The sequence below is a fragment of the Mauremys reevesii genome, linkage group 25 (genome assembly GCF_016161935.1).
Source record: "Mauremys reevesii isolate NIE-2019 linkage group 25, ASM1616193v1, whole genome shotgun sequence".
NCBI classification, from domain to species: Eukaryota; Metazoa; Chordata; order Testudines; family Geoemydidae; genus Mauremys; species Mauremys reevesii.
The window spans coordinates 18,626,507-18,648,640 of NC_052647.1; the positions used below are offsets into that span (position 1 = coordinate 18,626,507).

The following is a 22,134-nucleotide window of genomic DNA, read 5'->3' on the forward strand; positions in this document are numbered from 1 at the left end:
TGATTTTTTTTTTTAATTATTTGCCTTTGAGGTACGATGTTCACATACTTTTAGCATACACTCCCAACTAAACAGGGAGTGATATATACCCTTGAGGATCAATTTCATGTCAGCAGTGTGGGTGTTCTGAGCTTAATGAAACCCTTTTAAATGGTAGTCAAGGTGGTAATTATGTATGTTGGCTCTGGATCACCATTCAATCACCCTTGTGGGAAGTTGTTTGCCACTGAGCTGTTGGCCGCAAAAGGAAAGTTGGACGAGTATTGGAGCTTGCAAACTTGGCTATTGTTGCTGTTATCTTTCATAAATACTTGCCTGCCTACTGAGGAGATTGATGGGAGAATTAATGTTTGACGAGTGCTTTGAACATGTAAGGCACTATATGATCTATTAATTATGATTCTTATTACAACATGCTTTTCTGTAGCACTCACTACGATAGTATCCACTCTCAAAGTTATCATAACTAGGACTTGATTGCGCAAGGTGCTGTACAAACAACAAAACAGTCCTGTGATGGGCTATTCACCCCATACAGGGCCTAGAAGGGTTAAAATGGCTGAGTGGGCCAATACACTGCCCAGGCTACATCTGGAGAAGGAGACAGGGAGCAGGGAATTAAGAAGACCAGGCTCAGCTGGGCAGGAAGCTGGCAACAGAAAGGACTGCAGGGAGGTAGTCTGCAGTCGCTCCTTGGGAGGAGGGAGGTGTGTTAGATCTAGAGAGGGTAGTGCACAGTTACTCCCTGGGAAGAGGGAGTTGGGAGGCTGGCAAACCCAGAGAGGGCGGAAGCCAGGAAGGTAGGAGCAGGCTCAGGGGTAAAGAAGTGAAGAAGAGGAGTGTAGACCTTGGCTGCTGACTGGAGGGCCCCTGAACTGGAACCCGAAGTAGAGGGTGGTCCCGGGTTCCCCAACCAGCCACTGGGGATGTGGCACCGACCAGGCAGAGGACAGTGGACTCGCTGATTTGTTCCAGAAGGGGGAACCACGTAGTGATCTAGCTGGAGAGCCGAGTCACGAAAAGGAGGCTGTGGTTCCTGGATCAAGAGGAATCCGCAGGATGAAAGGACAATGGGGGAGACACCGCCAGAGGAGAGTGAAATGCCTGGTCAGAGCTAATCCCCTCTGGAGAAGGTGCCTCCTGTGGTGAGTGGACCCTGTGACAGGTCCCAGTCCCAAAGAATTTACAAAAATAAGAATAATTAGATTAATTTCTCTTCCAGTACTGCCCAAAAGAGAGGCATCCGGTTCCCCGTTTGAGCACACCGAAGGTCCAAGGTGTTTGGATCCACGGTTTTGGTTCTCGGCTACTTCAAAAGACCTCACATAAGGTCTCACCCAGCTCTAATCCCCACAGCCCTGCTTAGCAACTTGTCACTTTGACCTGAATGGATTTCCACCGAAGACTGACAGCCCCAAACACTCCGTCCAGCCCATCCGATGTTCCCCTTTGAGCCTTCAGATCGCCGGTGGGGTGGGCAGAGCCTCAGCTCATTCCATCGAGTTGTTTGCACAGTGCGTGTGATCCAAAAAAAGACCTTAATTGCCTCGGCAAAACCAGTTGGTCGTTTTCTGTCACTGCAGACAGCACGTCTGCCACCCCTGAAGGCATCAATTTAATTAATATCAGCCTCCCCTAGCTAGTTTCCACCCGCACAGGACAGGTGTCAGGAGCCAGAAGAGAAAAGAACTTGGCCGAGTGCTGTAGTTGGGGACTGTAACAACTCACATCCTGCAATGCATGGCCGCAAGCGGGTTACAGAGACACGCTATCAAAGGCCAAATATTTAGCAGCAACAGCACTGTGCCTCTTGCGGCAACAGCCTTTCTCCGAAAATAGCTTGCCCTTCTCTTCCAAACACTGAATCAACCCTTCAGCCAGAATTGCTGGTTCAGAATTCTCTTGCATTCTTCCCTATTATATATAGCGTATAGGCGTGTATGGTGGTAAAAGAAGATTGCAGACCTGTGTTATTATAGTGACAGTGTCTCGTAAATGTCTGCGGTGTCTGTGACTCCCCTAAAGTATCCGTCCGTGCCTTTTCAATTTGCCAGGTTATTAATTTCCCTTCTTTCCTGGGGTGTATTGAAAATAGCTTTAAAATTGCAAGCTGTCCCTTTAAATTTGAAAAGGTTTCCTGGTCCTGCTTGCAGGCTAGGGGGCTCTGCGGGAAGCATGTGATCTGGGTCCTCAGCCGTCAGCCTGCAAGAGAATGAGTCTGGAGCAAGGTGGGTGGAGTTGGGCCCTAGGTAGCAGCCTGCTGTGTGTGTGTCTCTCTCTCTGCATTTGGTTGCTGGGTGCTAGATTTCGACCAGCCCTAATCAAAGCAGAAGCTGAGCAGCAGAGAAGGAAAGTGACCTGCCGAGGTACATGATACCTCCCCCACCCCAGTTTACTACCCTTCTCAGGGTACGTCCATACTACCCGCCCGGATCGACGGGTAGCAATCGACTTCTCGGAGTTCGATATATCGCGTCTCATCTAGATGCGATATATCGAACTCCGAACGCACGCCCGTCGACTCCGGAACTCCACCACCGCAAACGGCGGTGACGGAGTCGACGGGGGAGCCGCGGACTTCGATCCCACGCCGTGAGGATGTGTAAGTAACTCGAACTAAGGTAGTTTGACTTCAGCTACGCTATTTGCGTAGCTGAAGTTGCGTATCTTAGTTCGACCCCCCCCCCATAGCGTAGACCAGGCCTCAGACTGTGACTCTGGCCACCGGGGCTTCTCATCCAATGAGAATGCTCCTTCCAATAAGTGCAAGCAAATATGGAGGACGGGGCTACGGCCCTCCTCATTCAGGGCAGACCGTAAAGTCGATCACCAAGGGAATCACTGTCAGGACCTGGGCCAGAACCCAGATTGCTTGCATTCAAGTGCCAGGCCTGACCCACTGGACAATTAAACACAGACAGTCCAAGCCTGTTTGTTCATGTGCTGTAATCTTTCCTACACTGCATTGAACTCAATGTGTATTGTGTCTTTATCAACAGGCAGGGCACCTGCAGGCTGCACCCAGCTTCCAAAGCTCTACTGCCGCTCCTGGAATTCCAAGGGAATCTTATCCCCAATCATATGTGCCCGGTACATATGAAAAGTTCACAGGCGTTACCGGCTTCTTCAACTTCTCAATTAATTTCAGCTCGCAGGCTCTGGATACACCTGATTAGCTCTTGGGTCTCTCGTTTGGTGTTGTGCTGGTTGTCCCCATTCCTTCCGGCTGTGTTCTGCAGCACTTCATACCGATTGTCACAAACAATCACCAGTTATCACAATTGCTACATGATGGCACACCGGATACAGACGTTGCCGAGGTGCAAAGGAGGATTGGTCAACCTGGGGATGTTTAAATCATCCCCGAACAAGGGCAGGGTGTGGATGTGGGGCTATTTCAACTACCCAGACACCTGGAACCAACCATGGAACATCTGTTGGTCTTCCAGCTCCCAGAGGAACTGTTCACTACAGAAGATCTCACCAGGGCTACAGCCTGGGTCGAATCATGTGCCCAACACTGGAAAAATCCATGATTGTGGTAGAAGGACATGAGAAGAAGAAATCACAGACAAAACAATCATTGAACTACATAGTTGCACAAAAAAGTCCTTTGCTTGTTTCCAGAGTCACCCTGTTGATAAGACCGAGTCAAAAAAATTCAAACAACATTTTTGGGGGTTGAAAAACTGCTTTTTTTTAAAAGTCTAAACTTTTCAGGACATAATTTCCTTTCCTTCGATGAAATCAGAAAACATGTTTTCATTTTCACCTATTATACGAAAAAGGGAGGGAAGAACTGGGGGTAGGAAATAAAGGAGGAATCTCCTGCAAAAATTGAGGGGGGAAATGAAAAATCAGCCTTTTCAAATAACTTTAAAATAGAAGCAATTTTGAAATCTCGCAAAAATCTTAACAAAATTTCCACTTGTTTTTTTGACCAGCCCAAATTAATTGGGGTCACCAAAAGAAATTAATAGGCAGCAGGTTTAAAACAAATAAAAGGAAATATTTCTTCACACAACGCACAGTCAACTTGTGGAACTCCTTGCCAGAGGACGTCGTGAAGGCCAAAACCATAACAGGGTTCAAAAAAGAATTAGATAAATTCATGGAGGATAGGTCCATCAATGGTTATTAGCCAGGATGGGCAGGAATGGTGTCCCTAGCCTCTGTTTGCCAGAAGCTGGGAATGAGCGACAGGGGATGGATCACTTGATGATTATCTGTTCATTCCCTCTGGGGCACCTGGCACTGGCCACTGACCAAAGACAGGATACTGGGCTAGATGGACCTTTGGTCTGACCCAGTAGGGCCATTCTTATGTTCTTACACAGAATTTCAGCATTTCTGAACAAGCCTACTTCAGTAAGCACTTTTAGTGGGGAACCCAACGGTGAAATCCTGGCCCCATTAAAATCAATAGCAAAAGTCCCATTTACTTCATTAGGGCCAGAATTTCACCCAATGTCTGTGAAGTGCTATACAACAAGTGCCAAGAATTCTTGAGGCCACTTGTGACAAGACAGGGAATAGAACTGACACCTCCCCCAGCATTGAGTTAAGTCCATTCTCCGGTGGCTAAAATGATCAAACATGGGTGCTTACGGTTGGGCATCTAAACCCATATTTAAACTCTAAATATTTGGGCTGATTTTCAGATGTGAGGAGCACCCATAGCTGCTTTTGACTTCATTAGAAGCTTGGGTACTCAGCAGCTCTGAAAACCAATCAGCCTAAACGTGACATTAGGTGTCGTGGCATTTGGTTTGTAGGTTAGAAACAAGTCGGTCTGTATCTGTATGGAGTCCAGACTCTCTGGCACAAATGTTTGCAGAAGGAGAAAAATTCATCTTCATTTTCAAACAGAAAACAAAAGAAACACAACCCTGGTATCTACTAAAATCAAGCCCCCTTTGGAAAGGACCCACATCACCCAATTACCAGCCGCTCAAGGGACATGGAAGACTCATTACCTGCTCAAATATATCTCTCAGGAAGTTGATTTCATCAGTCAGAGCTTGCATCCTTGTTTCCAACTCTACTTTAGCCACGTAGCACAATCCACATCCTGAAGGGAAGATCCGAGGTACAGTGAATTGTTTAATCTCCCATTAGGTATCATTGAGCATGGCAGAAATAGCATCCTCTGTTCCCTGTCAAGAAACAGCTTTTCTGCTGTTGGGGCTGCCAATGTAGGGGAAATGTGGGGAAAACAGGACATTATTTTAATACCCATTGCAATAAAACCAAGGGGGACATGGCATAAAGTCATTCATTCGCACCACTATAAAGGTTAGAATGTTCTTTCTTTCTTTCCTTCCCCTACTGCTCTCCCTTTACCAAATATCCCTTGGGCAACTTTCAGGGACGGTAAGTTCAGAAGCTGAAAACGGGACTTTAAAGCACAAAAATGTGGCAATTTTTGTGAGGCACTCAGATGCCACAGCGACGGGCATCACAGAAATACCTTTATAGATTGAGAGGTGGACATATATTTTTCGGGGCATTTTCTAGGGAGACTGCGTGGGAGCACCAGAGGCAGTGCCGGCTGCAGCGTTAAATGCACACCAGGGGAAAGGTCTCTGTGCTGTCTGCATGGGGCACGGCAATAGAAGGTCATGACGGGGAAAGGCAAGTGGTGGGCTCAGGAAGAAACCACTGGATCTTTGCTTCAACAACCTGTGCAACTGATGAAGGGAGGGTTCCACATTGGCCTAACTAAGCCATGGACGGAGAAGAGATTTAATTAGGAGGAAGCTGCAAATGAACACAGGAAGGGGTTCAAACCACTGATGGGGGAGGACAGAAAGAAGGAAGGGAGTGAACAAATAATGAATAAAAAACAAATCTAGGATGAGTTTTTAAAAAAGAATAGAAAATAGTGATAATTAAAGCTGATCCAAATATGCCAGCTAGGGTTTTGTTTGCAGTGTTGGTCCCAGGATATGAGAGACACACAAGGTGCATTAGGTAATATCTTTTATTGAACCAACTTCCTTTGGCCAAAGAGACACGCGTTTGAGCTTACGTGGAACTCTTCTTCAAGTCTTCAGAGCTCTGTGTAAGCTCGAAAGCATGTCTCTTGGGCCAATTAAAGATATTACCTCACCTAACTTGTCTAATTATTTTTACATGACATTTTTAAAAAAAAATTTAGGCATTTTTCCAAATTTCCTGCAAAAACTATTGGGTTTTTTGACCAAAACCAATCATTTTCATTGTTCAGAAACTGTATTCTGTAAAAGCAGCAAAGAGTCCTGTGGCACCTTATAGACTAACAGACGTTTTGGAGCATGAGCTTTCGTGGGTGAATACCCACTTCGTCAGATGTATTCTGTAAAGCAAACAAACAAAAAAACAGTTTTCGAAAAACAAAACCCCCAAACTGAACCAAAATGTGAAACGGTTGGACAAAAACAGAATTTTTACCAACATTTTTTCCATTTCCAGTTTTCATCCAAAAAAGTTTCAGAAATAATAATCGTAATAATAATTCCACCAGTTCTACTGATAATGCAAACAGAGTAAGTCATATCATGGTAGATATAAGCATTGGACTAATGACAATGATAAATCCAGTACTGAAGGGTTAAAAGAGAGGGGTTTGGGTTTTTTTAAATAAAAAAGGAAAATCAGAGTAAATATTATACTAAGAGGTGCAATGATTCTTTCTTCTTTTCCAATTCCTTTTGTCTGCATTTAGATGGTCAGATCTTTGAAACCCGGCTCTGTCTTGTTTTATGTGTATAAAGCACCTGGCTTTGAGGCGCAATGCATACAATATAACTCACAGTGATGGTGATGATAATTAACAGCATCTCTAATTCCAGCCGTTATGAAGAATCCTCCCAGCTATGTGTCACTGCAGTCAAATTAGTTTTGACGCAATGGGATTCCCCTCAGTGACATAACTATGAGTCACTGGGACAAACTGACTGGAGTTATACCAGTACATTCCTGACTGTGTATGCAATATGTTTATCTTTCCTAGGAGAATTTCCTGGTAAATATCCAAGACTATCGTCTGATGTCTTTGCATTGCTAGGATACAAGTCCTAGATGCCAGTATAAAAGCCTATCTAGATATGTATATGTTGCTACCAGAACCGGTAAGAAAAATCAGATTTTAGTCCTGCAAAAAACTGAATTTAAAAAAAAAATCATCCTAAATTGGGGTGAACAGACAAAATTTTGAAAAAAATTTGTGAAACAAAATTATGAAAAAAGTTTTGTTTCAGGTCAAGCAAAGCGTTTTGTTTCAACAAATTCAAAATGTTTGGTTTCGATATTGTCCTTTGAAATTTTAATATAAACTAAATGTCCTCTTGCTAAATCTCAATGTGGGGGGGGGTGTTGGCTAGCTCCCAGTCCCAAAAGAAAGGGGAAGGGTCAATGGGAAATCAGGACCCTGAGACTGACAGTCCCCAGGAACAATGGGGAGAGGACTATGCTCCAGGTCAGCCTGATTGACAGGGCGGGCAGGCTAATCAGGGAGTCAGGAGGCCGGGGAGATCCTGTCCTCCATGTGAGATGGAATTGCCTGGGTCAGTGTGGGGCAGAGCTAAGGAGAAAGGAGGAGCCCAAGCTGAGCTGGGGAGAAGGGCCGGGCCAGCCAGAGGGGCCAGATAAGCAGCCCAGGGAGCAGGTCAGTGCTCGGAACGGAGTCACAGAAGCAGCCCAAGGAGCAGACCTGTGCTGGGAGCAGATCTGCAGCAACCAGAGCCCGAGAGGCCAGAGAAGCAGCCCAGGGCACTGGAGGCAGAGCAGCAGCCGTGCTGAGGCAGAATGGAGCTGGAGCTGGAGCTGGAGCTGGAGCCGTCCGGAGCTGGGTGCAGTGAGCAGCTGGGGAGAGCGAGGGGGACCCTGGGCAGAGGGCCCAGCACAGGGAGACGCCCCCAGCCAAGAGGCTCTGCAGGCCAGACTTGGAGGGGGATTGTAACCCCAATGGTGGAGGGCGATGCTGGGAAGAAGGGTCCTGCCACCTAGAACCTGAGGGCATGTGGCTACCGCCTGAGCAAGTGTCTGACCCGTGGCATCCCTGCAGCACAGCCAGGGCCTGGGACTTGTGAGGAACGGACTGTGAACTTCCCTGACATCCCAGAGACGCTGCTTGTGATGTCCCCCTGCCACAGAGCTGGGTGACGGGTTTTCCTTTCACCTTCCCCATTTTTTTTAAATTGGTTGCTCTTTAATAAATTGTATGTGCTTTGAACTGTGTGTGATGATCAGTGGGGTCAGGGAAGCACCCAGTGCAGAGAGAGCATCCCGGAGTGGAGACACCCTAGCCCCTGCCCTGAGTGACCACAACAAGATCTGAGGTGGAGCCCCCCTGGAATCCTGGGCCCAGCCTGGTTGGGGTTACGAGGCCTCAGCCACACAGGAGCGTGGAAGGGGAGCCCTCGAGGTCAGGCAGCCTCTGGGTGAAGGGAGTGGGAGCGAGCTCTCATCCTTTCACCACCCATTCCACCAGGGTTGTGTATAAGCCAGGAAAGTTCCCCACAAGAGTGGGGCCATTCCCCCGCTTACATAAAGCACATTTTGAAACAAAAAAAAATTTGTTTTGATGTGAAAAATTGTAAATCTTTGGTCTGAGAATGTCACAATGGGGCATTTTGACATTTTCAGAATGTTTTCTTTTTCCCCCATTATTTCTTCCTAAACAAAAGCCCTACGAGCAAAGATCGCTTTAGAGCATCTTTCTGCTCCCTCTCAACTTACCAAGGGTTGTGGTGGAGTCACCAGCCACTGGCAAATTTTAAAGCAAGATTGGATGTGTTTTTCTAAAAGTTGTGCTGTAGTTCAAAAAGGAATTAATTCGGGGAAGGTCTATGGCCCATTTTATAGAGGAGGTCAGAGTAGATAATCACACAGAGGTCCCTTCTGGCCTTATAAGCTACCAATCTATGAATCCCCAACACTAATCTGGTGGCTTGACAGAGACCAAATCAGTGCAAGTTAGAGAAGCCCCCGGGCTGCTCTATTTTGCATCCGGCTGCCTAAGGCCTCAAAAGGACAGATCCAGCAGTTGCAGGTTACTGGGGAGTAGAGACACCTTTGCCACATCCATAAATGCCAGGAACAAGGGAGGTTGAGGTGCCCTCAGAGCACTGGATGCCCTCAGAGCATTGGATGAGTCCTCATGCCCTCAGAGTCCTGGATGAGTCCTCAGGCTCAATCAGCGCGGTGCATCATGGGAGTTACATGACCACGGTGCATCATGGGCATCCAGCTCATATGACAACTGCCACCAGGCTCTACAGCAGCTCAAGTGGGACACACAACAATGTCAAACTGAGGCAAAACAAACCATCTCAATTTGGGAATGTCAAAACAAAACGTCATGAATCCAAAATGTTTGGAATTTCCCCTTCTGCCAGAAAAAATTGATTTTTCAGCTTTTGGCACCAATTCAGGACTAAAATAAATTTTGAAATATCAGAATTTCCCACTGGATGAAAATTCCAATGTTCAATCCGTTCAAGTTAAAACTAAGCTGGGGTGTCTTCAGAAATATGCCTATTTATTGCCCTTCGGAGACCAGAGAGGTTTAAGACCAGAAGGGACCTCTTCTAATCTCCTGCATGACACAGGCTGTAGGATTTCACCCCGTGATTCCTGCATCATTCCCACAACTTCTGGCTGAGCTAAAGGGTACATTTTAGAAAGACACCAAGTCTTGGTGTCCGTGTGACGGAGCATCCACCTCTTCCCAAGCTGTCCCAATGGTTAATTACCTTCTCTGTTAAAAACATGCACCTGAGTTCCTGTGCATCTAGCTTCAGTTTCCAGGCATTAAATGTGGTTATGTCTTTGCTAGACATAGTGAGAACCAAGCTCTCACCTTGCACAACGTGTTGGTAATAATTGTTCCTCTGACACTTCTCTTTCTCAGCCTGTGTCATGCAGGAGATTAGAAGAGGTCCCTTCTGGTCTTAAACCTCAAAGGACGTGTGTCTCAGACTCAGTAGCATGAGGGTCTTGTCTGCTGTGACCACAGTAATGTAGAGACCGAGGTTTTATTCACCACTCCGTAACATGAAGTGCGTCTCCCTCGATTTCAGTAAAGTCACAGTGGCATAATACTAGCATAATGGAAAACCAGGCCCAGTTGTTGTTATTTCTTTTCAGCTCCACGGTGACCTCAAAAAAAAAATGCAGCAGATTCAAAGTGCCCTGCCTCTAGGAAATGAGCCCTATGTCAATAATTTTAACAACATTTCAGAACACACAGGGCCAGACTGTAAACTGGCCCAGGTCCATGGACTTCAAAAGACCTTCACTGATTTGCATTAGCTGAGAATTTTCCCCAGAGTATCGTTTTATGTCTATTTTTTAACCAGAAGAACAGCTCTTGCTTTTCATTCAGGATCCTGACCACAGACCTTGTATAAGAATAATGACACATAGACATGATCTGACTTGTCTGCAGTTTATTGAAAATGGGCACGCCCCCCAAGAAAATGGGACGCCCCATGAGTAGGAAAGGTAGGTAAATGGTGACAGTACAGGATATTCTACATCACAGAATGCTTTGCAGTGAACAGTTTGCTCTGTTATCTTTACAATAAAGGCACAAATACATCCGGTGGAATCGGGTGCAACTAAAGGAGGATGGAGGACGAGTGGAATTGGTACCCACTTGTTTATGGTGAACGTTGGTTAGAGCCTGTCTTTGGATACCCAAAATAACAAACCTGCCTAGTCGTTCCTTAAGGGGGAAGCCTATCGTGTCTAGCTAGCCACACAAACATTTCTAACTCCTCGACTCAGCTGAAGGTGGATTATAATTTTTCCCCACATTTACCGCAACTCTGACCTATTTGTAAAGCACGCAAACAGGAGACGCAAGGCACAGTAAATGCAATAGCACCCAAGAAAACAGCCATTTCGGAAGAAGCGCTAGGAAAAGAAGAGGAAAGTTGAGTTTTATACACATTACCCCTTGACAGCCACAACAGCTAAAAATCTACAGCACACCCAGAGGGGCTGAGGTCTCCCTCCTCTAAATCAGGTGATGCATTACTTTAGAAGGTCTTATAACATTTAATTGGTGGGTGCATTTCAACTGACACGGACGTTTGGTTTAAATCCTGCAGGTGTTGCTGCCAGGATGACGTGTTGCTCCCGCCCTCCTTTCGGGGAAGATGCGGTTGGGATCAGGTGATGTTTCGAGGGTGTGGGCTGTAAGGGATACAGTTCGTTTCTTTTCTGGATACCAGAGTTGGGTTAGGTGGGCTGTGCTGCTGCCATTTGAAGATAAAAAGATGCTTCTTTCTTTCTGGGGCCTGGCTCCAATGCTCAGTACCCTCCTGAACCGGATTTGGTGGAGAAAGACGTGGTGCATCGCCGTACGACCGAGGAACCGCCGCTGGAGCAGATGCCGCCACCTCCGTAGCCTCTTCCGCTTCCAGAAGAGAAGCCACCACCTCCAACGGTTCTGCCGCCGTATCCACCACCACAGACGACAACTCCGCTTCCGCTGCTGAATCCTCCGCCTCCACCCAATCCACCGCCACAGATCACTCCTCCGCTTCCGCCGCCGAATCCTCCGCCGAATCCACCACCACAGATGCCGCCTCCGCTTCCGCCGCCGAATCCACCCCCGATGACTCCTCCACCTCCACCTCCACCAATGACAGCTGCAAGAAAAGCACAGGGTCACCCCGTCAGCGTAAGGGCAGCCCACAAACCCCAGGGAAATACAAACAACATATATCAACGTGAAGACCACAAACTACTTACAGACATTCACATGGCCACCTCCGGCTATCCTGTGTAGGGAAAGGGACATAGGTCATTCACCCAGAAAAGCAGATCATGCTTCCACAGAGCCCTGCTCATTTGACAACTTCCCATCCTTAGTGCAACGGATGTTGCTAAGTATTTATTTATTTCCCACTTATAATAGCTCCTACCAGCAAATATGGGAACTTGAAACCATTTGAAATACAAATCCCGACAGGCAATGCACCTACCTGGACTCCTCTCCTTCCAGCAGTTTCCTGTACATGGCAATCTCGATATCCAGGGCAAGTTTGACGTTCAGCAGATCCTGGTACTCTTTCAATAAGTTTGCCAGATCCGCCTTGTCTTTCTGCAGGGCACGTTCCAGCTCATCCAGTTTTGTCCTAGCATCCCTGATGGCCAGCTCGCCCTTCTCCTCTGCCTCGGCGATGGAAGCCTGCAGCTGTGTGATCTGCAAAAGAGGAAAGGCAATGTCAAATTTCCACTCTAGACCTACTTCGTCATCGGATTCACCAAAGCTACGTGTGGCTGGAAAACGGCCTGGGGCACTGCTGAAAATTTCAATTTTTCATTACACACACACACACACACACACACACACTTCAAAAAAAAAAAAAGTACTGCCCCAAATCCAAAGTTTTGGGGTTTCCACCAAAACTTTTTCACCGAAAACTTGAAAATTTCCAATAGAACTGAACACTTTTTGTGGGGTGGAGGATGACCAGTTTCCACCAGCCCAGCAGGGTGAGTATCAATGTTCTTGCTTTATAGCTAGGGAAAAGCGGCAGAGAAGGGTAGTGACTTGCCAACGCCATGTCTAGGGCTCAATTGCCCCAGCTGCCATGCAAAGAATAAGGAGAAATGACACACCTCTGCCCCCTCCCCTTTACTCTCCGGCTACAGGGGCTCCTCATCTGATACCCCTTGCTGCAGGCAAGCAGGTGAAGGACCAAAGAGCCCAAGCTACCCCGCCTCAGTAGTCATGGGCTGGAATAGCTTAATGTGCCCACAAAGAAGATTACATTACTCCATGAAAAGGGATGAACTAATTTACTCCTCACTCCAAAGTGAGAGAAGCGTTGCATCTGGCTGAGTCACAATTCAGTCTCTGGCCAGCAAAGCTACCAACCCCGATGCATCCGGCACAGACTATGAAATCTATTACCGGGGGAGTCCTGGGTAACACCTCAGCTAGAACACCCGGAGACAGGCAGCTCCCAATTTCCTGTTCAGTCCCCTACCCACTGCACCGTCCTTGGAGCTCATTCGCACGCAGTAATCTGACCCGGGACACCAAACTAGGCTGAGTGATCCGACACCTATGATTTTCTAATTCACTGCAGAGGTTTTACTGGGGAAGTGTTTTCAAGCCAGTGTCAAGCCCGGTTTCCACCCACCAGGCTGCCTCCACGTTGTGTATGCATTAGCAGCCTAGTGTGATTCAACAACCCCCAGGAGAGCTTGGCTCTCCATTCCCCACACCAGCCCATATTACAAAGTGCTGAGAGATGGAGCCCGCCAAGGAGGCAGATGCATTCCAAGCAAGTGCTGACTCTCAAAGATCTGTAAATTTCACCGACTTCGACCACCATCGGTGTTTTTAATCAGAAGGTGCCATGCCTGCAAGCTGCAAAAGGGCTTCCAAAACTCTGCTGCTGCTCCTGGAATATCCCTGATCCAGCCCCGCACTGATACATATAAAAAGTTCCTGAGCCATACCTGCTTCTTCACACTTTCAATTTCAGCCCGGATTCTCTGGATAGCCCTCGTTAGCTCTTGGATCTCAGTCTTGGTGTTGCGCAAGCTGTCCCCGTGTCTTCCAGCTGTGCTCTGCAGCTCTTCGTACTGATAGGCAGGAATAAAACAACCACTGAACCGCATATCGCTGACACCTACAGAACACTTGGTAATTGTTAGGTTGCTGCTGTGCTGTGTCTGCTGCCCGTCATACTGGCCTATAGTGTCTCCTTTAGGAGCCTACATAGATGCAGAGATCTTTGGGAAATACAGTATGGTTCTCTGCAGTGTGAAGGCCCCATGACCCCATTCCACATCTTTGGTCCTATTCAGAATTCCCGCACAAACATGAACCCTGGATCTTCTTGGGTTGTGTGTAAGAAGGGAGCTCCTGCCTGGAAACCTATAGCTCTAAATATTTGCTTACTATGTGTAGTTCTTCCATGGCAACTGAGCTGTATTTATGAATCTGCTGTGAGCAATATTCACCATCCACGTGTCTTTAGCCCCTTGATTACTTACCCTAGACTGGTACCAAGCCTCTGCCTCAGCTCTGCTTCTCTGAGCGATCACCTCATATTGATTTCGGACTTCCTGAATGATGCCGTCCAAATCTAGATGTCTGTTGTTATCCATGGATACAACCACTGACAAGTCACGACTGATCGTCTGCAACTGAGATAATTCCTGCAAAGCACCAAAACATTAGTCATCTCTCTCCTGTATCTTTCATTCAGGTTATTTCCCATCTCTGCCCCTTTTTCCTATTCTCCAGTCTAAAGACGACCTATAGGGATCTGTTTACTTCAATTTAGAACAGACATAGTCTGTCATAGAATAAACACAGCTGAGGAGGAGGAGATCTTAAAGAAATGAGGGTGTTACAAAAAGGTCCTTGGCCTGTTTCCAAAGTCACAGCGATGATGACAGCTGATCAAAATTCTTAAAGGAAAAACAAACAGCCTTGTCTCAAAAAGAAAATGTTTGGTGGCTAAATTGCATTCTTCAGTTGAAACTGGAAAATGAAAAATTTTGCCTTTTCCCCCCCCCATTGTACAAAAATAGAAAGGCAGGGGTGGGGAGAATGTGGCATATTCTACACAAATAGATGTAAAAATGAGAAATTGGCCCTTTTTCAATCAACTCCCCAACAGAAGCATTTTGGAAATTTGTTAACAAATGTTTCCCCCTTTCCCCACCAGCCCTGGTAATTAGACAGCATGTCAGGCTTTCTGAACTACACGAGTACTGGGCTACTTATTTCAGGAAGTCGAAGCCAAAGGGTGAAAACTTGGCCTAATTAAACTCAATGGCAAAAGTGCCATTGATCCGTTAGGGCCGCAGTTTAACCCAATGTCTGAAGTGTTACGCAATAAGTGCCAAGAATTCTTGAGGCCCTTCGGTGGCAAAGCAGAGACTAGGACTGGTCCCCAGCCGTGAGTTCAGTCCATTTGTCTGCGGCTACAATGATCAAACATGGTGGCTTAAAGTTAGGCCTCTTGATTCCATATTTACGCTCCAAATAAATGGGCTGATTTTCAAAAGCGGGGAGCCCCTATTGACTTCAGCAGAAGCTGTGGGTGCTCAGCAGCTCTGAAAAATCTGGCATCCTAAAGGTCATTTCAGGTGCCTGGCATTTGGGTCCAGGTTAGAAATGAGTCAGTCTCTATCTGAATGGAGTCAGACTTTCTGGCACAAATGTTTGCAGTAGGAAAAAAAAATCATTGTCAGTTTCCAACAGCTCTCGCCATCACCCAAGAGAAACCCAAGCCTAGTAGCTAACCAAAGTCAAGCCTCTTTGGAAGGGACCTACATCCCCCAATTACCAGCTGCTCAAGGGAAACGGAAGACTCCTTACCTCATCAAATACATATCTCAGGAAGTTGATTTCATCAGTCAGATTATTCACCCTTGTTTCCAACTCTACTTTACCCATGTAGGCATTATCCACATCCTGAAGGAAAGATCAGAGATACTGTGAACTGTTTAATCTCCCGTTGGGTATCACTGAGCATGGCAGAAATAGCATCCTGTGTTCCCTGTCAAGAAACAGCTGTTCTGCTGTTGGGGCATCAAATGTAGCACTCAGAAAGGTGTGAGGGAAAACAGGACCTTCGGGATTAGTTATTTGATTATCCATTACAATAAGACCAAGGTGACGTAGCATAAAGTCATTCGTTTGCACCACTATTAAGGTTAGAATGTCCTTTCTTTCTTTCCTCTGTTGCTTTCCCTTTACCAAATATCCCTATGGAGGATTTTGTGGACATTAAGTGGAGAAGCTGAAAACCTGACTTGTAAGGCACAAAAATGTGTTAATTTTTGTCAGGCACTCAGATAGCACTGAGATGGGCACCATAGAAATACCTGCATAAACAGACATTTTTCTGGGCATCTGAGAAATTCAGTTACCCAATCACAAGTGGATATTGGGTTGTAACACACAGGTGGTAGCAACTCGGGGATTTTGGTGCAGGCCTGTGTGTAACTGGCATTTTTTTCCTTCTAATTATGCTTTTCAGTGGTTATATTTTCATCGAAGACAGAATCTCGCTGAACCCCTGTTTAAAGCTTCCCACCTCATTCTTTAGTTAGCATCATTGCTCACCTTCTTGAGCACCACGAACTCGTTCTCAGCAGCTGTGCGCTTGTTGATTTCTTCTTCATACCTGTTTCAAGTAAAGAGACAAGCTGGGGTTTTTTTGAGTTTTGCTGCTTCCATCACCAGTAAAGAAAGGCTAGACTCAGCTAAGGTTCAAATCAAGTCTAATATCAAATAATCCAGATATTTCAATCAGAGCACCTATCTAACTCTCTGTTCCCATCTCCTTCTCTTCCCCATTTTACTACACCAAAGGTGTGCATCTGATTGACCCTTCATGTTGTATTGCCACTAACTCCTTCTTGCTAACATCCAGATGGGATCATCATCTCTACTCCATCCTTTCCACCTTCAGATCCCTCCTCAAAACACACTTCTTCCTCAAGGTCCACAGCCCATCAGCCAGCCTCTTAAGAAAAGAACTGCTGTAACAACTGATTCACACCAGGATAAGAAATAATATTAGAATTCAGGGTTTATTATATGTTGTGACAAAGTTCCTCCTCTACCTTGTGGGTCCTGCGCTTATTGGCAGATTTGCTCACCTCACAGATTCACCCTGTGGGTCGGGAAACAGCCCAGAGACCTTCCCCTCTGGTAGAAGCCCACAGTCCAGGTCAATTCCTCCTGTGTTTGATCAGGAGTTGGGAGGTTTGGGGGGAACCCGGGCCTGCCCTCTACTCCGGGTTCCAGCCCAGGGCCCTGTGGACTGCAGCTGTCTAGAGTGCCTCCCGGTACAGTTGTGCAACAGCTACAACACCCTGGGCTACTTCCCCATGGCCTCCTCACAACACCTTTATCCTCACCACCAGACCTTCCTCCTGATGTCTGATAACACTTGTACTTCTCAGTCCTCCAGCAGGATACCTACTCACTCTCAGCTTCTTGCACACCTCTTGCTCCCAGTTCCTCACACACACTTCCTCTCCTCTGGCTCCCTGGCTCCCTCTAGCCTGACTGGAGTGAGCCCTTTTATAGCATCAGAGGGGCCTTAATTAGAGTCAGGTGCTTAACAGCCTCACCTGACTCTTAGCAGGTTCATTGGAGTCAGGTGTTCTCATTAGCCTGGAGCAGCCCCTGCTCTGGTCACTCAGGGAACAGAAAACCGCTTAGCCAGTGGCCAGTATATCTCCCTTCTACTACTCTGCTGTTCCCAACTGGCCTGGATCTATCACAATACCTATAAACGGAATGGGGTGGGTTCTTTTCTTAAATAGTGAATAACAATGTTTCTCTGTTCTTGGGCTTTATTTTCAAACCAGAGATGGGAATTAGCAGTCCAATTCCCATTGACTACCCAGGGTCTCTGCCATTTGTGCCTTTGAAATTAGGCCATGTTGGGATTTTCAGTCGTAACTGGTATCAAAGAGTTTATGCATGGGGAAAACGAGACCCTGCCCTTCACGACTGAAGGCACAGTAAATTGATCGATCGAGTTTGCTATAGCTGTAATATATCTTAAATTTAATGTAAGGTTTCGTTTCCTACTCTTTTAATGCACTTACTTGCGCTTGTAGTCCTCAACATACTGCTGCATGTTCTCCAGTTCTGACTGCAATTGTCCTTTCTGATTCTGGAGTCCCTCTAGCTTCCTCCTCAAGCTTTGGATAAAATTCTCAAACAAGGGTGATAAGTCCTTCTTAATAATTACTCCGCCTTGCTGTTGTAAGAGTTCCCACTTGGTGACCAGAACTTTATTTTGTTGTTCCAAGAACCGGACCTGAAACCCAAAAAGCAGATGGATTAAGTATTCCCTATAATACTTGGGAGAGCGGCACTACTCAAGGATCCTCCTGCATTGTGCAAACAGGAGAGTTCTTTCTCAGTTGAATGGTAATATCGAAGGTGGTCAAAGTCATCAAAGTTTGAAATGTTGATGACATTTCAAGATGGCATTTGGGGATTTGAAACCAAATAGCAGAAAATTTCAGTTGCATTTTCATGGCATTTTCACCCTGTTTTGCAAAAGCTTTGAGCTCATTGAAATGTTTCAACTTTTTGAAAAATTTAGAACAGATTTTTGCAAAAACATTTCTGACCCTTTCCGCTCACTGCCCTCCAACCATCACTTTGCAATATAACTTAGGACTATTCCATCAAAACTCAGAATGGCAACCAAAGAGAATCTGAAATAGTGAGCTCCATCACTGAAAACATTCTGGGGCAGATCTTGAGCTAGTGTAAACTGTCCTAGTTGCACAGAAGCTGAGGATCTGCCAAATTAGAAATCCTAGTTTTCCCCTGTAAATGGGTCATTTGATAATCAAATTATATTAATAAACAGGTAGCATTTGACAGGAGGCCATGTGGAAAGAGAAATTCACAGTAGTAAGACCAGCTAGTGAATGCTAAAGTTGTTGTGATGACTTGAACGTGACTTTTTTGGAGCATCCTACAGCTCAAAGCCAAAGAGTAGCTTGGGGTAGCTGAATCCATGGCAAGGCCCATGCAGGAGAAGCTTTTGATCTCTCTCTGTCTCTGGATGAGAAATTCTAGCCTATTTCTGATCACTGCTCAATTTTCCTTTCTTACCAAAACTGAGATGGAAATACAGAAACCACCCTTTCCGCAGTGCACAAAGCCGTTCAAAGTGCCCCCCTACTGCCCTGACTTCTCACCTTGTCGATGAAGCTTGCAAACTGGTTGTTGAGGACTTTGATCTGCTCCTTCTCATGAGTTTTCACTTGTTGGATATGGGGGTCAATATCCACATTGACCGGCTGCAGTAGGCTTGGGTCAACGTGAACGGGCTGGATGCCTGCAGGTCTGCCAGGTCCAAAGCCAGGCCCGAAGCCAGGTCCGAAGCCAGGTCCGCCAAAGCCGCCCGCTCCTCCGCCAAAGCCGCCTGCTCCTCCGCCAAAGCCGCCCGCTCCTCCGCCAAAGCCACACGGTACACCTCCAAAGCCGCCCGCTCCACCTCCATAGCCGCCCGCTCCACCTCCGAAGCCACACGGTCCACCTCCATAGCCGCCCGCTCCGCCTCCATAGCCGCCGAACCCACCACCAAAGCCACCACCTCTGCACCCAAATCCTCCACCGTAAGAAATCCTGGTACCTCCGCCTAGATTATGCAAACTCCTGCTGCCAAACCCTGCACAGCGTCCGCCCCCTCCAAAGCCCCTGGAGGAATAGGAGCTGTAGCTATGCCTGACTCTGCCCCCACCTCCTCCACCGGCACCAATGGCAGAGCAGGAGCTGTAGCTCCTTCGGCTGCCTCCAGCGGACGGAGTGCATGGCTGGAGATACATGGCTGCTCCTTCTAAACAGAGTGGAAGACGAAGAGAAGAAGAGTCACCGTTTCTGTGGTGCGAGAAAATGAGTGCAGAGTGAAGGGAAGTGAGTCCCTCTGAATCCAGTGCTGGGGATGCTCCCTTTTAGCTGCTTCGGGAGATGGGCTGGGCTTGCATGGGCGTGACAGAGGATATGATCTTATTGTGTTCTTGAGCTTGGTGTGGCTGACAGATTTTGATCTTCAATTGGCCAATGACCCTGCCCAGTCACACGCCCCTGCAATGCAGAAGGGTTCAAAACAAAACAAGAACAATGTCACATACGCCTCCTGGTAACTCTCTCTGACTAAGATGCCTTGCACTTTTTTTGGGTGTCTGCAATGATCTCCCTTTAAATGATGCCGTGAATCATTCATTCGCCCCTTATTCTGGATGGGTACCATTTATCTGGATCTTTATCTGGAACTCGCCTCGTAAAGCCCCATGGCAGGCAAACGTTTTAGGGGATGCCAAAATAATAGCACAGCTTTCACAATTCCCCACACACACACACACACACACACCTATGATTACACCCTAAATCTGCTTTCTCCATGGAAAATTGCCTTTGGCTTCTGAGAACTGGTTGCCCAATCCAAAGTGGGAGCTGAGCATATTGCAATTGGAGGAGGCTCTGCACTGTCTCATTAAAATCAGACTTTTACCAGAGAGGTGAATTTGGGCTTTTCACCCCTGAAGCTTCCTAAAAATCTCTTGTAATGGGAGATTCTGTTACCCGTGACCTTAATTCCTGCAGAGGTGAATCCTAGGATCTGTAGTGCTAGAATCTCCCAATTATCTGGTATCATGAATAACCTGGGCAGCAGCATGGATGAGAAATGCAATGATCGACAGGGAGAGCAAATCCCCCTGTCCTCTGCGTTATTCTGAAGACTAAAAGCAAATAAGCAACACTGAGAAGCATCCACGGACACATCTACACTGAAATAAAAGCCCCAAAGCATGGCTGCAGCTGGCCCAGGTCAGCTGACTTGGACTCGTGGGCTGCAGGGCTAAAAATTGCTGTGTAGACACTCGGGCAGGAGCTCAAGCTCTGGCACCTTCCCCCGGCCTTGTGACTATACAGCAATTTTGCAGCCCCTCAGCCCAAGCTCCGCAAGCCCGCGTCTGCCGACCCGGGCCAACCGCAAGTGTTTAATTGCCGTGTAGACGTATTCAGATGCTAGGGTGAGGAGTGTGGACATACAACCAGCTAGAGAACTAGACAGGGAGACAAAGAGATAGCTAAATAGGTAACAAATGATAGCTAGCTAGTGTAGGCCTGGTTTAAAAGGAGCCATGCATGCCTGTGGTGCTGTTTAGATAATAAACAATACAGTTGTTGAGTACCGTAAAGCAGCTGGGTAGCTCCTGAGAGAGAGACTTATAAACATATATAAAAGCGTCACACAAACATCATTTTAATAGGCTTTTGAAAAACCCCACTAGGCACTTATCCTTAGGCACCGAAATACCTTTGCAAATGTGGCCTTAAGTTCCATTTTCAAAAGTCACTGACGCTCTCAGGAGCCTCTCACCGACTTTCACAGAGTGTGAACTAGGCTCCTAAAGGCCTTTGGAAAATGGGACGCCTGGGTCAAGTTTTGGAAAACGGGACCCTTTGGAAAATTTTAGCCCAGGACTCCACGAGAGAGAGAGCACAGTATGTCTCACTCCTTTGTAATAGGCTGCATCTAAACACAAAACACCGCCATCCCTGCAGTGGGAAGCGGGCCTGCTCCCCACTTTAAAGGAGCAGCAAACACACGACAATGCACTCTCCATACATACTAAAGCACTCCAGTTTTATTGATCAATCCAATTCACTCCTCCGTGGTGCACAGTAGTGCAGGGTGCATGGAGGTGCTGAGTTCTCGCAGATACAACCAGGATGCTTTTTCTCTGGCTTCTCTGACTATTGCCAAATACACTATCATCAAATCTCACGGCCCACGACAGGAGGGGAGTTGTTAAGTCAGCTGAAAGCCGCTGTCCTAATTTCAGTCACTGCATGCGCTCAGATAACGTACGTATTGAGTAACAGCCCTGTCTCCAGCCAAAGGCAGGCAATTAAAGCATGATTTTATCATCAATCATCCTCATCCAGTTCAAACTTGATAGACAGTCTGAGCTCCAACTTTGCAAACCAAAACAACATCATTGTATCAGCGGCGCTGAGTATGGAGAAATGCCCAGGCAGAAGTGCTGGGAAAGCCACTTGCTTCTTCTTCATCTGTCTTTTATGATAAAGAGGCGAAACAAAGACAAAACTGGCTGGATGGAACCAAGGTTTGTTTGAGTTAACTGTGAGGGAAAACTTATATTGTCTCATAGTGTGTAAGTAGCACTATCTCAACCAGATACCCTGAGTTTCACTTATCCCCACATTTGCTGTGCTGCAACACAGCTGATTGGACTATAATAGCCATCTAAGTAGTTCCATAGCCCTGACCACCAAATCAACCAAGCATCTCACTAGCATGAATGGCTTTAATCCTCACAACCCTCCTGGGAAGTAACAAAATATCATCCACAAACAAAACGATTCCACGGCACTGAAACCGAAATATTTCACTTATTTGTGCCAAATTCGCCAAATTCTTTTAGCTGGGGGGGGGGAAAACTGAAAAAAATAAAAACATTTCAACCTTTTCACCAGATGTTTTGATCTTGTGATTTGAAAGGACTTTCGGCTTGGAAATTTCCTTCCACTGTGATTTTTAAAAATTAAAAAGATTTTAAATGCTCAAAATCAAAAGGAAACATTTTCTGTCCGGT

General features: G+C 46.5%; 1 protein-coding gene across 1 annotated transcript; it reads right to left on the reverse strand.

Annotated features, from left to right (window-relative positions):
* Window positions 1–10,953: 10,953 nt before the first annotated feature.
* On the reverse strand, window positions 10,954–19,335 carry LOC120390850 (keratin, type II cytoskeletal 6C-like). The gene is made up of 10 exons (XM_039513774.1): window positions 19,077–19,335; window positions 18,706–19,025; window positions 17,593–17,807; window positions 16,094–16,154; window positions 15,344–15,439; window positions 14,008–14,172; window positions 13,468–13,593; window positions 11,979–12,199; window positions 11,746–11,774; window positions 10,954–11,642 (listed from the first exon to the last, which is right to left on the reverse strand). Exons 1-10 carry the CDS (start codon window positions 19,333–19,335, stop codon window positions 11,302–11,304), a joined length of 1,833 nt encoding a protein of 610 aa, XP_039369708.1. The 3' UTR covers window positions 10,954–11,301.
* Window positions 19,336–22,134: the final 2,799 nt, after the last annotated feature.